A 16,470-nucleotide genomic window follows, 5' to 3' on the forward strand; every position below is an offset into this window, starting at 1 on the left:
CCATATAGTTGTTACTTTGGGAAAATCTCAGGTATTTTGAGCAACAGGATTATAAAAATATGCGCTAATATAAAATTAAATCAAGTAAACTATATAAAATTGCAAATAAATCTATCTATCAGTACTTTTTTACTTAAGTACATAAAAAATGTAGTACTTTTGTACTTTCACTCGAGTAAAACTGAAAAAGCAGTACTTTTACTGGAGTAATATTTTATAGTACGTATCTGTACTTTTACTCAAGTACTTGATTTGTGTACTTCGTCCACCACTGCTTACTAGAGCGTCTCATTCTATCATTTAATGCCGAGAAGGACTCTAGCCTACAGGCCTCTGAAGGACTGAACTAGGAAGGATGCAGCCTCCAGTTTGAGAAGCACCCTCTGGCTCCGGGGTGATAATGGTCAGCTGGTCTGATGGTCATAGAAGACACGCACCCACACCACGTAATCCGCAAAGCTCCCTTGAGGATCCTCCCTGGACAACTGCACACGTGTAGCGATGTTCAGTCCTGCGTGCAAGAATGTGCTTGTGTTGTGAGCATTTGCAGCGTGTGTGTTGCCAAATTGACGAAAGTTGTTTTCTTAATTTGCAGGCGTTTTTTTTACTATTTGCAGTGCGTTTCTTTCTTTTTTTTTTTTGGTTGTGTTGTGAGCATTTGCAGCGTGTGCGTTGTAAAATTTAGGAAGTTGTTTTCTTAATTTGCAGGTGTTTTTTCTATTTGCAATGCGTTGAGATCTCTCGGTGACCGTACAAAGCTCCCAAAAATTTTGAAAACATTTTCATTTTCTGGCATATTTGCCTTTGTTAACCGGTACAGCCTGGTGGCCTGGTGACTGCATTTGACAGTGATAGCCAGTTGACGAGCGGGAAGGGAATAAGATGGCGCTGAAAAAATAGCCCAGGGCTCAATGCTAAGGATTGTTTCAGTGGTTAAAATTATTACTTGCCCTGTTAATATTTTCACTAGCCTTGCCACAAAAAATTTATAAATAAAATAGTTGCTGTTATCAACTTTGATTTTTGTATTCTAATAAATAAACTTATGACGCCAATATTTTAGATACCAACATTTTTTTACAAATCTCGATTTCAATGTTAATACCACAGCAAAAAAATAAAAAAGTATATATATAAGTTCAGTATCTAATATAAAGTTCAAACATTATTAAAAATAAATAAGAACAAATGAACAAATTGCAAGTAATAGCTAAATTAAATATATAGCACAAAGATAGAAATTAAATTTTGCTTAAGTTTTTATGTTTGTAGGTGTTCAGGTACAGAAATTGAATAATTACTTATAAAATAACATTTGCATATTCTTCACTCTGTGTTTCACCTTGATTTTGCATTGCCATCTGAAATTAGTGGCAAGTCAACCACTGCATTTTAATCATGAATCAATCCAAAAAAATAAAAAATGCAATGTTTTTAATTTATTTTAGACTGCATAATTTCAAAATCTGAAGAAACAGAATGGTGTGACTTTAGCTTTGTGAAATTATGCTACGTGAAACAGAAACAGCAGACGGGCTGAATGAGACACAATTTCACTCTTTGACAGCAGGTGGCGCTTATGGAACAGTGATAAAGCGTTTCCTTGGTTACCACTATAAACACAGCAGTGCTGCGCGTATTAACACTCATTTAAATGCATTATACAGAGGCAAGATGAAAAGAAAACGCCTTTAAACTTTTTTGAAAACAACCAGTTCCCCTCAGAAACACATTCAAATAAAATTCAATGTTTAGGATTCCTATATTTCGCACATTTTGAATCTTGTTCGGCCTGATATGGTATTTTCTCCTCTTTGCGTCCGTCTTCAGCATCTCTGGCCTCTGTTAATGGCCGTTTACAGACTAATTAAATATAGATTAATCATTGTTAAAGCTACAAAGTTACTTGCCAAGACGGGCATTTTTATACTTTTGTATATATTTGTCCATTCAGGCGCAAGAAAGATGCTGAGAGAAACTCAATTCAGGGCTGGCGCGTGTCCGAGACGCTGCTGTCTGTACACGCTGTTTACACAGGTCACAGCGCGCAAGTACTGAATGGAGTTGACAAACAAAAATCCCTGATATTCCATGACTTGGACAAAAAATATATAAAATTCTCTGACTTTCAATGTCTGGAATAGACCTTTTAAAATTCCATGATATTCCAGAAATTCCATGACCTATGGGAACCCTGTATAGCTGTTCAAATGATGTCATGTGGTTGCAAGTAAGCTACCGGTCATATCATTCTGAAGTCCATGTGGTCTTTGGTAAACTGAACCAAACCAAATTTGGTTAAGAATAAACTGGTTCAAAACTACCTTCAACCCTTTTCAAAAATCTTGAACCAAAAAACTAACAAGTCTTTGTTTTCAAGTCAGTTGTTCACGAGTCCAAGTCACAATACATTTTTTAGTGTGACTTTCTGAGATGTTGCATGAAAAGGTAGACAAAAATTAAATGTTTATTATGGTTTGCATATTTAAAGACTTCAAATTAGAAAAAAAACTGAAATATGTTCTCCTAATCAGTCAGCAAGTGCTACTTTCAGGTGACAAGCTTGATGTGTCACCATGGAAACTGAAATGTGGTATGTTCTAAAATTCTAAAGTTTAAAAAAAACTGTACGAGTAAAAAAGTTAAATGTTAAAGAGGAAAGGGGTGACAAAATTACAAGTACACACATACACTAACAACACAGATACTGAAATAAACACAATTGTTTTAACTACAATATACACACACAGCCCAAGTGAAGAATAAAAGTTTATCTTTAATGCATTCTAACTGGATGTTCCACAACGATTACAATAATTAAAACCAAACCCAGAATGAACTACTCCAGAACAAGCAATTTCTGAATTGCAACAAAAATGCAGTAAAATAATAATTTAGCAGTACTTTAAGATTCTCATATTTAAACATTGTGAATATGTACCCGAGATACTCAGATTGACCCATCAGCCACACGTCGACCAATAGACCTTGATCACTATCAGCACCTCAGTGACGTAAGGAGGCTGTGGCAGAGAAATAAACTACTTTGTTGATTTTATTTCAACACTACAAGTTTAGATTTGAGACAAATAAACCTGTAAAAGACATGAAGACCAAGACATTATTCAACATAAATATGAAAGCACAAATTTATACGTATTGTGGCGGAAGGAGCAAACGACAGACACAGTGGGTGTGGCGTCAGGCCTCGGAGAGGTTTTTATTAAACAAAAATGGTAAAATAAAGTGTCCAAAGGGGGAAAAAGTGTCCAAAATAAACAGGGGGATCTGGTGTCCTCGTCGTGCTGCGGGGCTTGTGAAGGAGGGCAGTGTTCAGGAGGGAAGGGTCCAGGCAAGGGGTGGAGTCCGGTGGCTGCACGCGCTCCCATCTCGGGGGCCGGGGCGCGAGTGGCGGCGGCTTCTTCTGAGCGGCGTAATCCCTCTGCTGGCCGCAGCTTCTCCGGGGGACTCGACGGCCCGGCATCCTGGCCCGTCAGCCATCTAACAGGTGCTGGCTGTCTCCCGGACTGCGGGTCCGGCAACTCATGTCTCTGGAGGTGCAGGGCTCCCTCGACGCTCCCTTCCTGGACCCACGAGGACACCAGCGTGCATGCACGGGGAAGAGACCGGCCTCCCGAGGAGAGGCGCGCTCGGCATTTAAGCAGCGGCGGTGATGAGGCTCCATTCACATCAGGTGCGCCTCATCACACGCCGCCAGCCGTGGCTATTCAGCGCCCCTCCTGTCGGGAGCCTGGTGAAGGGCGGCGAATACGGGACGGGGTGGTGATGATAATAAGGGGGGAGGCAGCAGACTCGTCACAGTATTATAATTGTTACGCGTTTCTGATCGTAGGAGGCAGGAAGACGAGGGATTCAGGATAAACAGGTTCTTTTAATCGTGCAAACGTATTAACAACAGAAATGACTGCATAAACAACTTTAGTTTGAGACTCGACCAAGGCTTGAACAAAACTTAATGCTCATAAAGGAACAGGAACAAGATAATTAACACAAGACAGGTGAATAGGATGAATCATTAACTAAACAAGGACAGGAACTACCAAATAAGGGCAAAACAGAACTGAAAGGAAACCGACACGTGACAATATTACTGATACCTTGTTCAAGAAACAAAATGTTTAAATTATTAATCAGATTTTGTGCAAATATAAATGAGCTTACACATTTATATTAGTTTGTCTGCATGTGTATGTTAAACTTATATCAAATATATTTGTTTCATTCACTTGTGCATGTGACATCTGTGTTATTGCCCACAGGGTTTTCAGACTGACACAGAGACACTGTGGAGTTAAATGCATAAGCTATAAGCCCGAATCCAGCATAGAGAGGTTCAGTGAATGTGTTGTTGAATGTATGTATGTGTGTGAGTTTGTGTGTGTCAGACACGTTGTAGAAGGACAGAATGCCAGCAGACACATCCACATACACTCCTATTCTATTAGAAGAGCTTAAAGGGACATGTGTGTCAGTCACATTATAATTGTACCAGACACAAAATGTGTCATTAAAGCAGGCCAGACACCAGGAGTTATTATTGAATCCAAACCAGCAGTCTGCCCTCTTTCCTTTCCTACTGATTCCTTTAAATGCCACTGACATATCAGCCTGTCCACTCCATTCAGCCTCCCAGTAACAGCGTCCAGACAGACTCTCTCTACTCAGAACTTGAGGAAGCCTTTCAAATCTCTCTGGATGATCAGGATATGCCTGATTCTCTTCCACATATGTCACTTTCCTTTTATCTTCAGACAGAATGAGGTTTTTGTTGGCTGTGATTGGATCCAGTGTGAGATCACAGAAATCTGAACACAAGAAGAGACAACATTTATAACACACATCACTAAATGTGTATTTATTTGTGTGTGTGTGTGTGTGTAGACATACATTTGTGTAGTCCTGCTTTAATCCTGAACTCCCCTTCATGATCCACACTACAAAACACACACAATGTCACATCTTGCACATTTGAAACAATCAGAAACATATACATGCACAAATTTGTTTTGGTAAACTGTGTTTTCCATAGACTTTTTGCATTTTTACATATTAATTAAACCATTATTTAATATGTTTATTAGTTTAGTTTTCCTTTGGGAGACTGCTGGCTAGTTTACACTGTAGCTAGTCTTAAGGTTTTCCTGTCCACGTGGGGACATTTGGACCTCACATTATAAGTTAAACCTGTGTAACAGTGTGTAGCACACACAGCAGTGTGATTCTTCCTGCTCAACATACTTGAGTTTGTCCAATCCGTATTTTGGATCCTTCAGTTTTTCAGAGAGCAGCTTGACTCCTGATTCTCCTGGGTGATTGTAGCTCAGATCCAGCTCTCTCAGGTGTGAGGGGTTTGAACTCAGAGCTGAAGACAAATAACCACAGCCTTCCTCTGTAACCATACAGCCAGATAACCTAAAAACACAACATTCCGTATCACATTAGTTTGGCGATCAGACTTTTTCCTCTACCCATTTAATCTTGAGTTCCTTGCATAATTATTTAACTTCATTGCATACTGCATGTTTTCCATAGACAATTCCATACTTTAACCATTAGTGAGATTTGGAAAGCTTATTTTTAAATGTACAATGAAGTTTAATACATGAATTAAAAAAAGCATGTCAAAGAACACAAGATTACTCCTGACCATATATAGAGGTCTTATGAAGTGAAAAAGAAGTCTGTTGCACAATGTTACCTGTACTCCATAGCCTCAGTCAAATGGTCCAGAGTGATATCTAATTTGTGAATGAATCATTCTTTTGAACTGGTTTCTTTCAGTGAAATCTGATTGAACTGTCTGAAATTCACAGCTCAAGCAGCACACATCTACAAGTTACTCAAACAAAACTCACTTTTGGACGTGCCTGATGGTCACTCTGACTCAAAATACCACCGTATGTGATTCTATGTTGCTAGTCTTTGCAGTGCTTCAGTTCTTCAAACTATAACTGAACTGAGGAAATACAGAAGCCCGATGAGCTGGTGATATGTGCATGTGTGAACCGAGCACTTGAATAAAGGGATGGAATTAAAGTTTTTATGGTTTCTATTGTTTATTTAAAAAGGTGCGCTTATGAAGACATGTTTATTCGCTTTAAATTCTTTAGACATGCACAATATGTTTTAAACCATTATTGGGTGCATTACTAATATGTGACCTGTGCTGGCAAAATGAGTCACAATGAGCACATTTTCAAAAATCAGTTATTTAGATTTTTCTCAATTACAAGACCTTCAAAATGGTATACGAGTTGTTGGAATCTGACAAAAATGACTGAGCTACACCTGTTTTAATTTGATAGTCAGCAAAGTCAGTTTAGAGAAAAATCTAGTTAAAGTTTTCTGAAGGTTCCAAAGCAAAATCACCTAGCAACGTTGCATCTTTTCCTCCAATTCTTTTCTTAATGATCATTATTAATCACAATATAGATTTTTTTTTTTCTCAAGTGACATGTTTAGTTTGATTAGAGTAATTATTTATCTGTGTTCTCAAATACCTCAGTATGTTCAATTGACAGTTTGGACTCTTAAATCCAACAGAGAGCAGCTTGACTCCTGAATCCTGTAGGTCATTGATGCTCAGGTCCAACTCTCTAAACTGGGAGTTTGATGATTGTAAAGCAGAAGACAAAGCTTCACAGCACTGACCAGTGAGATTACAGAAGACCAGTCTAAACAGAAAAATAGAATAATATCAAAACAGATCATTTACATCACATGGACAGCAATATTACTGTTACTTTACTTAAGTACAATTTTTCTAAGTATCTGTACTCTACTTTTTAAACTTTTGTCACTACATTCTAAATCATTGTTGTATTTAACCCAAGTACTTGATTTGTGTACTGGGTCCACCACTGGTGATTTGTTTATTTGTAAATAGTCCTTGCAATACCTCCAGCTGCATAATTCATGCTGATTTGATCAGATCATTTGTGGATCACCCAATCAGGGATGTGTTTCCCCAAAAGCATTGTTTGCTAACTATGGTGGTAAGTTCCATTGAACACTATTGGTAACGATGGAACTTGCGACCATAGTTGCTTTCAGGAAATGCACTCCAGAGTGTCTCCTCTCACATGACTTTTCAACACTATTTCTTGATTAACAGTCATCAAACTCATACATCACTGTAGGATCTGTGTTAGAACTCACTTATCTCTGGGGGGCAAAGGGACTCTGCTTCCTTTTAAACTTTAGCCATGGGTGTCATTATTGGACAGTTTAACCTTAAATTATGAAAAAAAATTACAAATTTATGTAATCTCATATTTCATAGTGTGTTTTATTTTCACTGTTCCTCTCTTTATACCACATTATTTACAAGAATATTTAATATGAACAAGTTGTAATATTTCTGCAAAAACACTGTCATGCTGTATATTGTATATACTGTACATGCATATACATGCTGTATACTTCATTGCAGTTTAGTCCCATAACTATCAATATAAAAAGTGAACCCAAAACAACCTTGATTTACGCAAGATAAATATGCCATAATAGTTGACTAAAAGTCAGTTTGGTCACAGAAAAAAAAAATTAACTGTAATGAATTGTTACCACAGCTTCTATATATATTCTTTTTTTTAGAATGTAGCTTATACTAGGGCTGTGCCAGTCAAGCTGACAATCGACCCAGGTCAAGTACCACATATGACAGAATAACACATTTTTATGCTGTTTTCGGTGAATATTACAAACATATTTACAATAAAGCTTTTTTACAAGACAAATAATAGATTAACAATTAAATGTTACATTGTAACCATGGAAAATTTTGTATTTGTGCTGAATATAAATTTAAACCATAAATTTATGGCTTTGTATTCTGTTTTGCGCTATTTTTCTATTCAACTCCGTTTCTTAGACTTTGGTAAGACACATAAAGGTTATTTATATAGCATATTTCACACACATAAATATTTTAGTTTTGCTTTCTCTGGCAGTGTAATACGAAATACATCCTTAATGTCTTGCATATGTGGAAGATAAAATTTGCTCTTCTAATTTTTACATCAAGTGTCAGCTGCTGTGGAACATCAGGAGAAGACATTAAGATATTTAGACAAATGATGGTCTCTGTCCTGCTCATGTCCCACAGCCCTCTAAATGCACAAATCAGTAAATATGATGACTCATTAAATTAATATCATCAACGTGCAACTAATAAATGTGTGGCTAAAATAAACAACTTCAAGTAGACTAAGAAAATCTCTGATGAGGGATGTAGTCTCACTACATTCCTCCCATTATATAATCAGGGGTGCACCCACCAAAATAAAAGCTAGCTGATTTTATGCTTGAAAATGATGAAAATTAAAATAAAAATAATAATAAAGAATAATAAAAATATTATAATCTTAAGTTTACTATAAAATAATTTCATTTGTATGCAATACTCCCTTTTTATTTTAAAATAAAATAGTATTATCACACTTGATTATTTAGTTTATTATTTTTAGTTATTAAGTTATTTTATATAAAAAACTAAATAAAAGTGCAATAATATTATTATCACTATTATTAATTTATTATTTTATAGTTATATTTTATGGGTCACACTACATGCCATGGCCCGTGTGAGGACCAAACCAAATCGCCAGGTTCTCATATGAGAACCAGGCAGAAAAACTTATGTGCACCCCTGTATATAATCAATGTTGACTGCAATGGACTTTGCTTGGTGTCACACATGTCATTGTTAAAGTCAAACCTTAGTATGTTCAGTTGACAGTGGGAACTCTTCAGTCCAGAAGAAAGCAGATTCACTCCTGAATCCTGCAGGGCATTTTTACTCAGGTCCAACTCTGTTAGAGAGTTTGATGACTGAAGAGCTGAAGACAAACTTTCACAGCTCTGATGGGACAGATGACATCTAGCAAGTCTATAATAGTGAATGACAGTGCTTTGAGGAGGAGGTGGATGATTAATATTTTCTGTATTTTGTGCATGACAATTGAGAATGGGGATCACATAAGAAAGGCATGTTAATTACCCTGTCTCTAAAAACGATGAAAAAAGTATAGTTTAAAGCAGGGACCCTCAAATCTGCCCCACAAGATCTAATTTCCTGCAGATGCCTTGTCTAAATATTTACTGGGTTTCATGTATAAAAGTGGCTAATGTGGAAGTCAAACCTCAGTATGTTCAGTTGACAGTGCGAACTCTTCAATCCAGTAGAAAGCAGCTTCACTGATGAGTCCTGCAGGTTATTGTTACTCAGGTCCAGCTGTTTCAGGCAAGAGTTTGATGATCGTAGAGCTAAAGACAAACTGTCACACTGCTGAATAGAAAGATACAATCCAGCAAGTCTATAATACAAAAACACAATGAGGAAAAATTTTAAAGTAAAGTAATGTTTTCTGTATTCAGTGCATGACAAGTTAAACTCAGAAAAAAAAACTTGAGGTACAGTCTATATATGGAGTTTAGCTGAAATTGAATTATAAAGTCAGGATGTCAAATTAGCAATTTCAACACAGCTGTGCTTCTACTGTCTACTGTTCAGCATGCTTTCGACTGCTTTTCTGTTTAGAAATCAACTATGAACAGGGTTATGATTTGCTTGATGAGTTAGTTTGAGTTTGAACTAGAAACTAATATGGGTAACACTTTAGTGGTTTAGGGACCAATTCTCACTATTAACTAGCATGCATATTACTAGCATATTGTTGATCATTAGTACTTGTAAAGCACACATTAATGCATTATTATATGATCATATTCTACAACCCTAATCCACCCTACACCTAAACTTAAAAACTACCTAACTGGCTATGAATAAGCAGCAAATTAGGAGTTTATTGAAGAGAAAAATCCAAGTTAATAGTTTGTTAATGTCTGTCTGTCTGCAATGACACAAATTAATACCCACAGAGCTTTCCTGCAGTTTATCACAGCTGGCATCAGTCTCCATCTACCCTCCTCTGTTGTTTTGTATTCCATAGGGTTAAACTCATCCAGCACCTCCTCTGACATCTGAAGCACATAGGCTATCACTGAGCAGTGAGCTAAAGAGAGATACATATCTGAGTGTTTGTCTGATTTCACAAACTTCTGAATTTCTTGATACTGAGTCTGATCGTTCATTTCCAGCAAACAGAGGAACAGATTGATGGATCTGTTGGCTGAAAGATTGTCATTTCTCTTGATTGCCTCTTGAATGTACCGCATGAATCCTTTGATGTTCTTTGAGTTGTTCTCTGTATGTGTCAGTAGATCCTTTAAAAGTTCCTGATTGGAGTCTAGTGAGATGCCAAGCAAGAACCGCAGAAAAAGATCCAGGTGCCCATTTTCAGTCTGATTAGTTTTATCAACTGTTAATTTTAGTAGCTGAAACAAAGAGATTTTCTTAGATCTGTTTCTCTTAGGTCTGTCCTTCTCATGTTTAGCATCCATAAACAACTGTATTGGCTCCATGTTCTTCATCACATGGGAGTAAGATACATACAAAGCGGCTAGAAACTCCTGAAAGCTCAGATGGATGAAGCTGTAGACTTTTCTCTGATGAATCACAGATTCCTCTTTAAAGATCTCAGAATACACCGAGACTTCAGTGGCATCTAGGCCGCTCTCAATCAGGTCCTCCTCATAGAACATCACATTGCCCTTCATCAGCTGTTTGAAAGCCACTTCAGCAAGTTTTACAATAATTTCTCTGTTGGGCTGAAGGAGTTTCTCTGGATCTCGCTCTTCGTACTTCTGATTTCTCATGTTTATCTGAGTGAGCAAGAAGTGGATGTACATTTCAGTCAGAGTTTGAGGGATTTCTGCACTCAGATCTTCTTTCAAGAGCTGCTGTAGCACTGTGGCTGAGATCCAGCAGAAGACAGGGATGTGGCACATGATGTGGAGTCTTCTTGCTCTTCTGATGTGTGAGATGATTCTGCTGGCTTGATGCTCATCACTGATCCTCTTCCTGAAATATTCCTCCTTCTGAGACTCATCAAATCCCAGAATCTCTGTCACACGGTCAATATTTTTAGAGGGGATCTGATTGGCTGCTGCTGGTCTAGAAGTGATCCAGATGAGAGCAGAGGGAAGCAGATCTCCTTTCAAGAGCTCTGACATCAACACACCCACTGATGAAGTCTCAGTAACTCCTGAAACTTTCTCATTGTCTAAAAATGCCAGTGTAATTCTGCTTTCATCCAGACCATCAAAGATGAACACAACTTTACACTCCTCATAAATCTTTGAGTCCAGATCTTGAAGTTCAGGATGAAAGTCCAGCAGAAGTCTGTGAAGACTGTACTGATGATCTCGGATCAAGTTCAGCTCTCGAAATGGAAGCACAAACATGAAGTCAACATCCTGATTGGCTTTTCCCTCGGCCCAGTCCAGTATGAACTTCTGCACAGAGACGGTTTTTCCAATTCCAGCCATGCCTTTGGTAAGAACTGCCTTTATTTTGCCTTTCTTCTCACATTCTTGTCCAGGTAGGTCTTTAAAGATGTTGTTGCAGTTGAACTGTGTGTCTTGTATTCTTGGTGTTTTCTCCATGTGCAACACATCATGTTCTTCATTCACCCCTTCACTCTCTCCATGTATGATACAGAGTTGAGTGTAGATCCTGTTTCTCTCAAATAAGCTCTCATACTTGTTCTTCATGCTGATTTTGTGTTGGTCTTTGGCTCTCCGTAGTCCATCATCTGCTTTTTGGTCAGAACCCTTCTGCAGGACTCCAGTCTGATCATCTCTATCCACACAGTAGAAACAAGAAGTAGAAAAATAAAAATTCAGTCATTATTTACTCACCCTGATGTTTTGTCTTTCTAATAAGGAAGATATTTTTAGGTGAACTATTGCTTTAATGGACATACAGGTGATGGCAATGATGGATGAAACTAATTCATATTCAGGTGAGAGCTAGCGGTGTCTACTATGAATGTTTTACATAATTAATCATTCTACAGCCAATGAGTTCTATTTTGAAAGATCCTGAACACCACATGCTACTGACACCATAGTGTAAATGCAACAAAAACAGCTCAATATGCATAATATGCCTTTTACAGAACAATTGCTAATGTTTGTAATTAATAAATGCAATCTATAAATCAGTAAATATTATTAAATATGAAGTATATGTATAATTTAGTTTTGTTAATTTGCAGTGCTTGTTTTGTGTGTGTAAAGGATGAAATATTCAACCACAACAGTATACTAAAGTCCAATAAATTGCATTGATACAACGATGTTGTTAAAATTCATTTCGGTTATTTAGTCATTTTTGAACAGACACTGGACAAATCTAAATAAGCATTGATGAAAAGATTCTTTATAGACACACAGCTGGTCATGATGCTGTCTGATACTAAGAAAACACAAACATTAAATCACATGATCTCTCATTATCACTGATATTTAAGTTACAATTCTGTCTCTTGTCTCCAGTACTAATTACCTGGGGTTAAAGGCCACAGTTTCATCCCTATAGTTAAGGGCATTTTCCATGTGTCTGTCACTCTTCACAGACGCATAGCTGGGCTCTGCTGCTCGCTGGTTTTGGTGGTGATCAACATCCCCCTCCTCTCTTTTCTCATAGAGACTCATTCTCCTGTGATTTTCAACCCTACAATTGCAAACACTGAGAATGCAACACATAAACAAATAGATATACAATTATAATAAACAGCACATGTAATGACTAAACCAACTTTTTATATCAAATAGCCTAAATAACTTTTTTTTTTAGATAAGAAGCACAATTAATGAAACAGGTTTACAGATTTTGGTCATTCCACATTCAAAAACAGTAGATGGGAGCTGTAATGTGATGTGATGGAGAGACATTATTTAGAGCGGGAAACTGTATTTAAAATGGCCGTCACTACTACTAGGGGGGACAGATAAAGAGCTTGTGAATGAGATTGCGCTGTGAAGCATGTAAAGCTCTAGCCTCATTGAATTGGAGGGGAGTTAGTACTGTTCTTAGTACTTACTTTTATATCAATCTGTGTTTTAAGCTCTCAAACCTATTTATTTGCACGTTTTTGCACACCTTTTTGGGCGCCAACTTCGCTCCGGTGTTTGTGAACCTCCTTGTGACTGCTCGGGTCGTTCACAATGTATATTATATATATATATAAAATCTTTTCCAGAACTGGAAGACTTTGATGCCAGGGAAAGTGTTGAGGAGTGGCTGTCAAAAGAAAAGTCTGTATGTGTTCTTAGTTCAGGGAGACTTCTTGTAGTGACTACAGCACATGTAGAATGTGATCTCTTTAATCAAGTCAAGTGAAGTGGTTTACAACTACAAATAATAATAAAGTTCCTTACATTTTACAGTAAGGCATATTAAGAGTAAGTTCTTTATTGTGTATAAATAAGACAAGTATCTGCAATGAGTTTATTAATGAAACAAGTTTAGACATAGTTTCATTGAAACTTTCTTTTTTTCCCCAACCCCAGAGCCGTTGCCAATTCATGATATCTTTCATTAACAATAAATATATCAACCTCACCAGCTAATTACTCTTCAACAGCGATGTCATAGAAATATTAGAGATAACATTTAAAAGATGGCTATGCACTTGTTTCTCTAACTCGTACGGTCTATAGATTGAGCTCGTTTATGAAACTTCAGGCTTTTAATCAAATCTTATGTGTAGATGAGAGGTTTTGATAGATCTGTAAAGGTTTTGCTGGCAATTTGTCGGTCAAATTTGGCAAACTGGGGACAGAGTAGTAGGAAACACAGGTTAACAGAAGAAGCTCATGAAATCACTTTATATGCATTTATATTCTTTTGCAGAAAATGTATGTATTAGTTATTTTTGATTTGCCATCCAAACAGAAGTGACACTGCATGAGCCATATCAAGTAAACCTAAAAAATAAATAGTTAAACAAAGGAATTATGATTATTATTAGTAGTAATATATGCTGTGTATTATTCTCTTTTTTCTGCATTTCACATCTGCTCTACCTTGTTTATAGATTCTTCCAAGCTGATGGCCTGCTGCACCCCAGTTATGTTTTTTTATTTTTTTATGTATTTGATAAAGTCTCTTCTGCCCTTCACTGTCACTCCTACCAGCTGGTGATTTCCATTAGAGGACACTCTTTCCAACTTTATAGCTCCTTCATAATGAACTACATTTCCCATAAACCATTGCCTGGACTCATTATGGTTTGACCACTTCTGCCTGTCATTTGCTTGTTTCGTTTGTACTATGTAAGGTACTCATTCACTTTTATCGTTGTAAAATCTGAATTATTGATCGCTTGTATTTCTTTTGACCTGTTTTCTAGACTCTGACCACCATGTGTTTTTGACTACTCCTGTGGATTTCTCCTAATAAACACTGCACTTGGATCCTCTGTCTAAGCTCATAACAGAAGACTTTCACAGATCCAGCAGACAAATGAGATCCAGACCAGTCCTGGACCTTCAGCAAAATGAACTCTCGATCAAGGAGTACATCCACAGATTTTCTGAGTTGTCTTATCAAGATCCTATAGACAATATAACTTTGAAAGACTTCTTTCGCTGCAGGCTCAATGAGCCAATAAAGTCATGGCTTCCAGGAGGAGAGAGTATGTTTAGTTTGCTGAATTTATGGACTTTGTGCTGATATTGAGGGGCTCCCCTTTTACTCTAGGAGAACTGGAGGATGTAACAGGAACTGAACAAAAGATTGTGAACGCAGAAACAATAGGCATAGAGAACATTACAAAACAAGAGTCCTAAACACAAGGCACGATATATTACAACCACGGCTACATTTGATTAAAATACATTAAAACAGTAAAATTGTGAAATTTTAAAGAATTATTCCTGTGATCAAAGTAAAAGTGTCAGATGATCCTTAAGAAATCATTCTAATTTGCTGCTAAAATATATTAAAATATATAATATTAATTTCTTCAGGATTCTCTGATGAACAGAAAGTACAAAAAAAAGTAGTAAAGCATTTATTTGAAAATATTTACTCTCAGTTTTGATCAATTTAATTTAATTCTGAATCAAAAGATTAATTCCTTAAAAAACAAACAAACAAAAAATCTCACTGACCCCAAACTTTTAATCAGTGTCCTACAAAGCTTTGGGCCTATTTCACAAAAAAACAGTTTGCACTGTTCAAATGGTTAACACAAATATATATATATATATATATATTAACATTGATAATGTTAAGAAATAATAAGGATCATGTGACACTGAAGACTGGAGTAATGCTACTGAAAATTCAGCTTTGCATCACAGGAATAAATTTCATTTTACAATATATTCACACAGAAAATGTTTATTTTAAATTGCAATACAATAATACAATATTACTGTTTTTACATTGTGATCAAATAAATGCAGCCTTGGTGAGCAGAAGAAACTTCTTTCAAAGATGTAAGACATTTTACAGACCCCAAATGTTTGTGTAAATTATAGTTATGATTGTGTATGATCCTCCCACGCACATGATACTATGGCATATGTAGTCTAGTCTATAGAAACTAGTGTCTGCTCACCGAATACTAAAAACAAATAAAACATTTACCAAAGGATCTAGAAAAAATCTAAATCAGATAACAGCATAATATGCAAAAAACAGGGACTGTAATGAGGTCATAAAACTCTCTGATATATCAAAGTGCACTAAAGGAAGTAGAGCTTTTTTATTACTAAACGTTTGAATAGAACTAAAACTATTAAACTGGATTAATAATAAATATATAGCTACATCTTGTAGCCAAGTATTCACATAATGCTTCTTATAACCAGTTCCATGTAATGAAATAAATCATCTTTTGTCTGAAATAATCTGAACAGCAGGTATGCCAATCCTTCTCCTGTTGTTTTCCTGTTTCTATCAAGGAACACCCATCCCAAGGTTACTAGAGATTACACCAGTTCCAGTTTGGATCCACCCTCACACTATTTACTCTTTATCCGAGTTATGTGTACCAAGATATCTGCTTATTGTTTAGAGAATAAATAAATATTGTTCATTTACACATATTACCAACACTGTAACAATACAAAGTTGCCCTTTAATCATGTTTAAAGACGACATCATTCTCTGTATTTAACAAACACACGACTTGTATTAATCTTTGAGCTACTGTCATATGGACATTTCATTTTTGCCAGAAGATGGTCTTCCTCTGCCTGAGTCTTTTCAATTGTAACAATTACAATTTCTGTAAAGCTGCTTCAAAATAAGTATTGTGATAAGCGCTGTACATGTATGACAGTTAACCATGATTTTACTATAGTAAAACTGTAGTAGGCTAACCATGACTGTAGTAACCATGGTTTTGATGCTATGGTTCTACCGTAGTAATAATACACTGTAGTAACCACAGTTTTTGAAATTACTGTGAATTTTGTCATTACTATGGTTTTACTGCAAATACTATAGTAAGAAAATGATTATATATTTGTAGTTACTATGATCTTACAACAATCATTGTTAAACCATGGTTGATTTTATTGTTATAC

The 16,470-nt window shown here is 36.4% G+C and overlaps 1 protein-coding gene across 1 annotated transcript; it reads right to left on the reverse strand.

Annotated features, from left to right (window-relative positions):
- Positions 1-404: 404 nt before the first annotated feature.
- Positions 405-12,582, reverse strand: LOC306858197 (NACHT, LRR and PYD domains-containing protein 3-like; the record flags this gene model as incomplete). The annotated part of the gene is made up of 10 exons (XM_079398620.1): positions 405-511; positions 3,380-3,584; positions 4,279-4,826; positions 4,909-4,955; positions 5,260-5,433; positions 6,522-6,695; positions 8,741-8,911; positions 9,165-9,338; positions 9,902-11,725; positions 12,434-12,582. The coding sequence occupies 10 exons, from the start codon at positions 12,580-12,582 to the stop codon at positions 405-407; spliced, it is 3,573 nt and encodes a 1,190-aa protein (XP_079254746.1).
- Between the last annotated feature and the right edge of the window lie 3,888 nt (positions 12,583-16,470).

The sequence above is a fragment of the Barbus barbus genome (assembly GCF_936440315.1).
Source record: "Barbus barbus genome assembly, chromosome: 3".
Classification (NCBI taxonomy): Eukaryota; Metazoa; Chordata; class Actinopteri; order Cypriniformes; family Cyprinidae; genus Barbus; species Barbus barbus.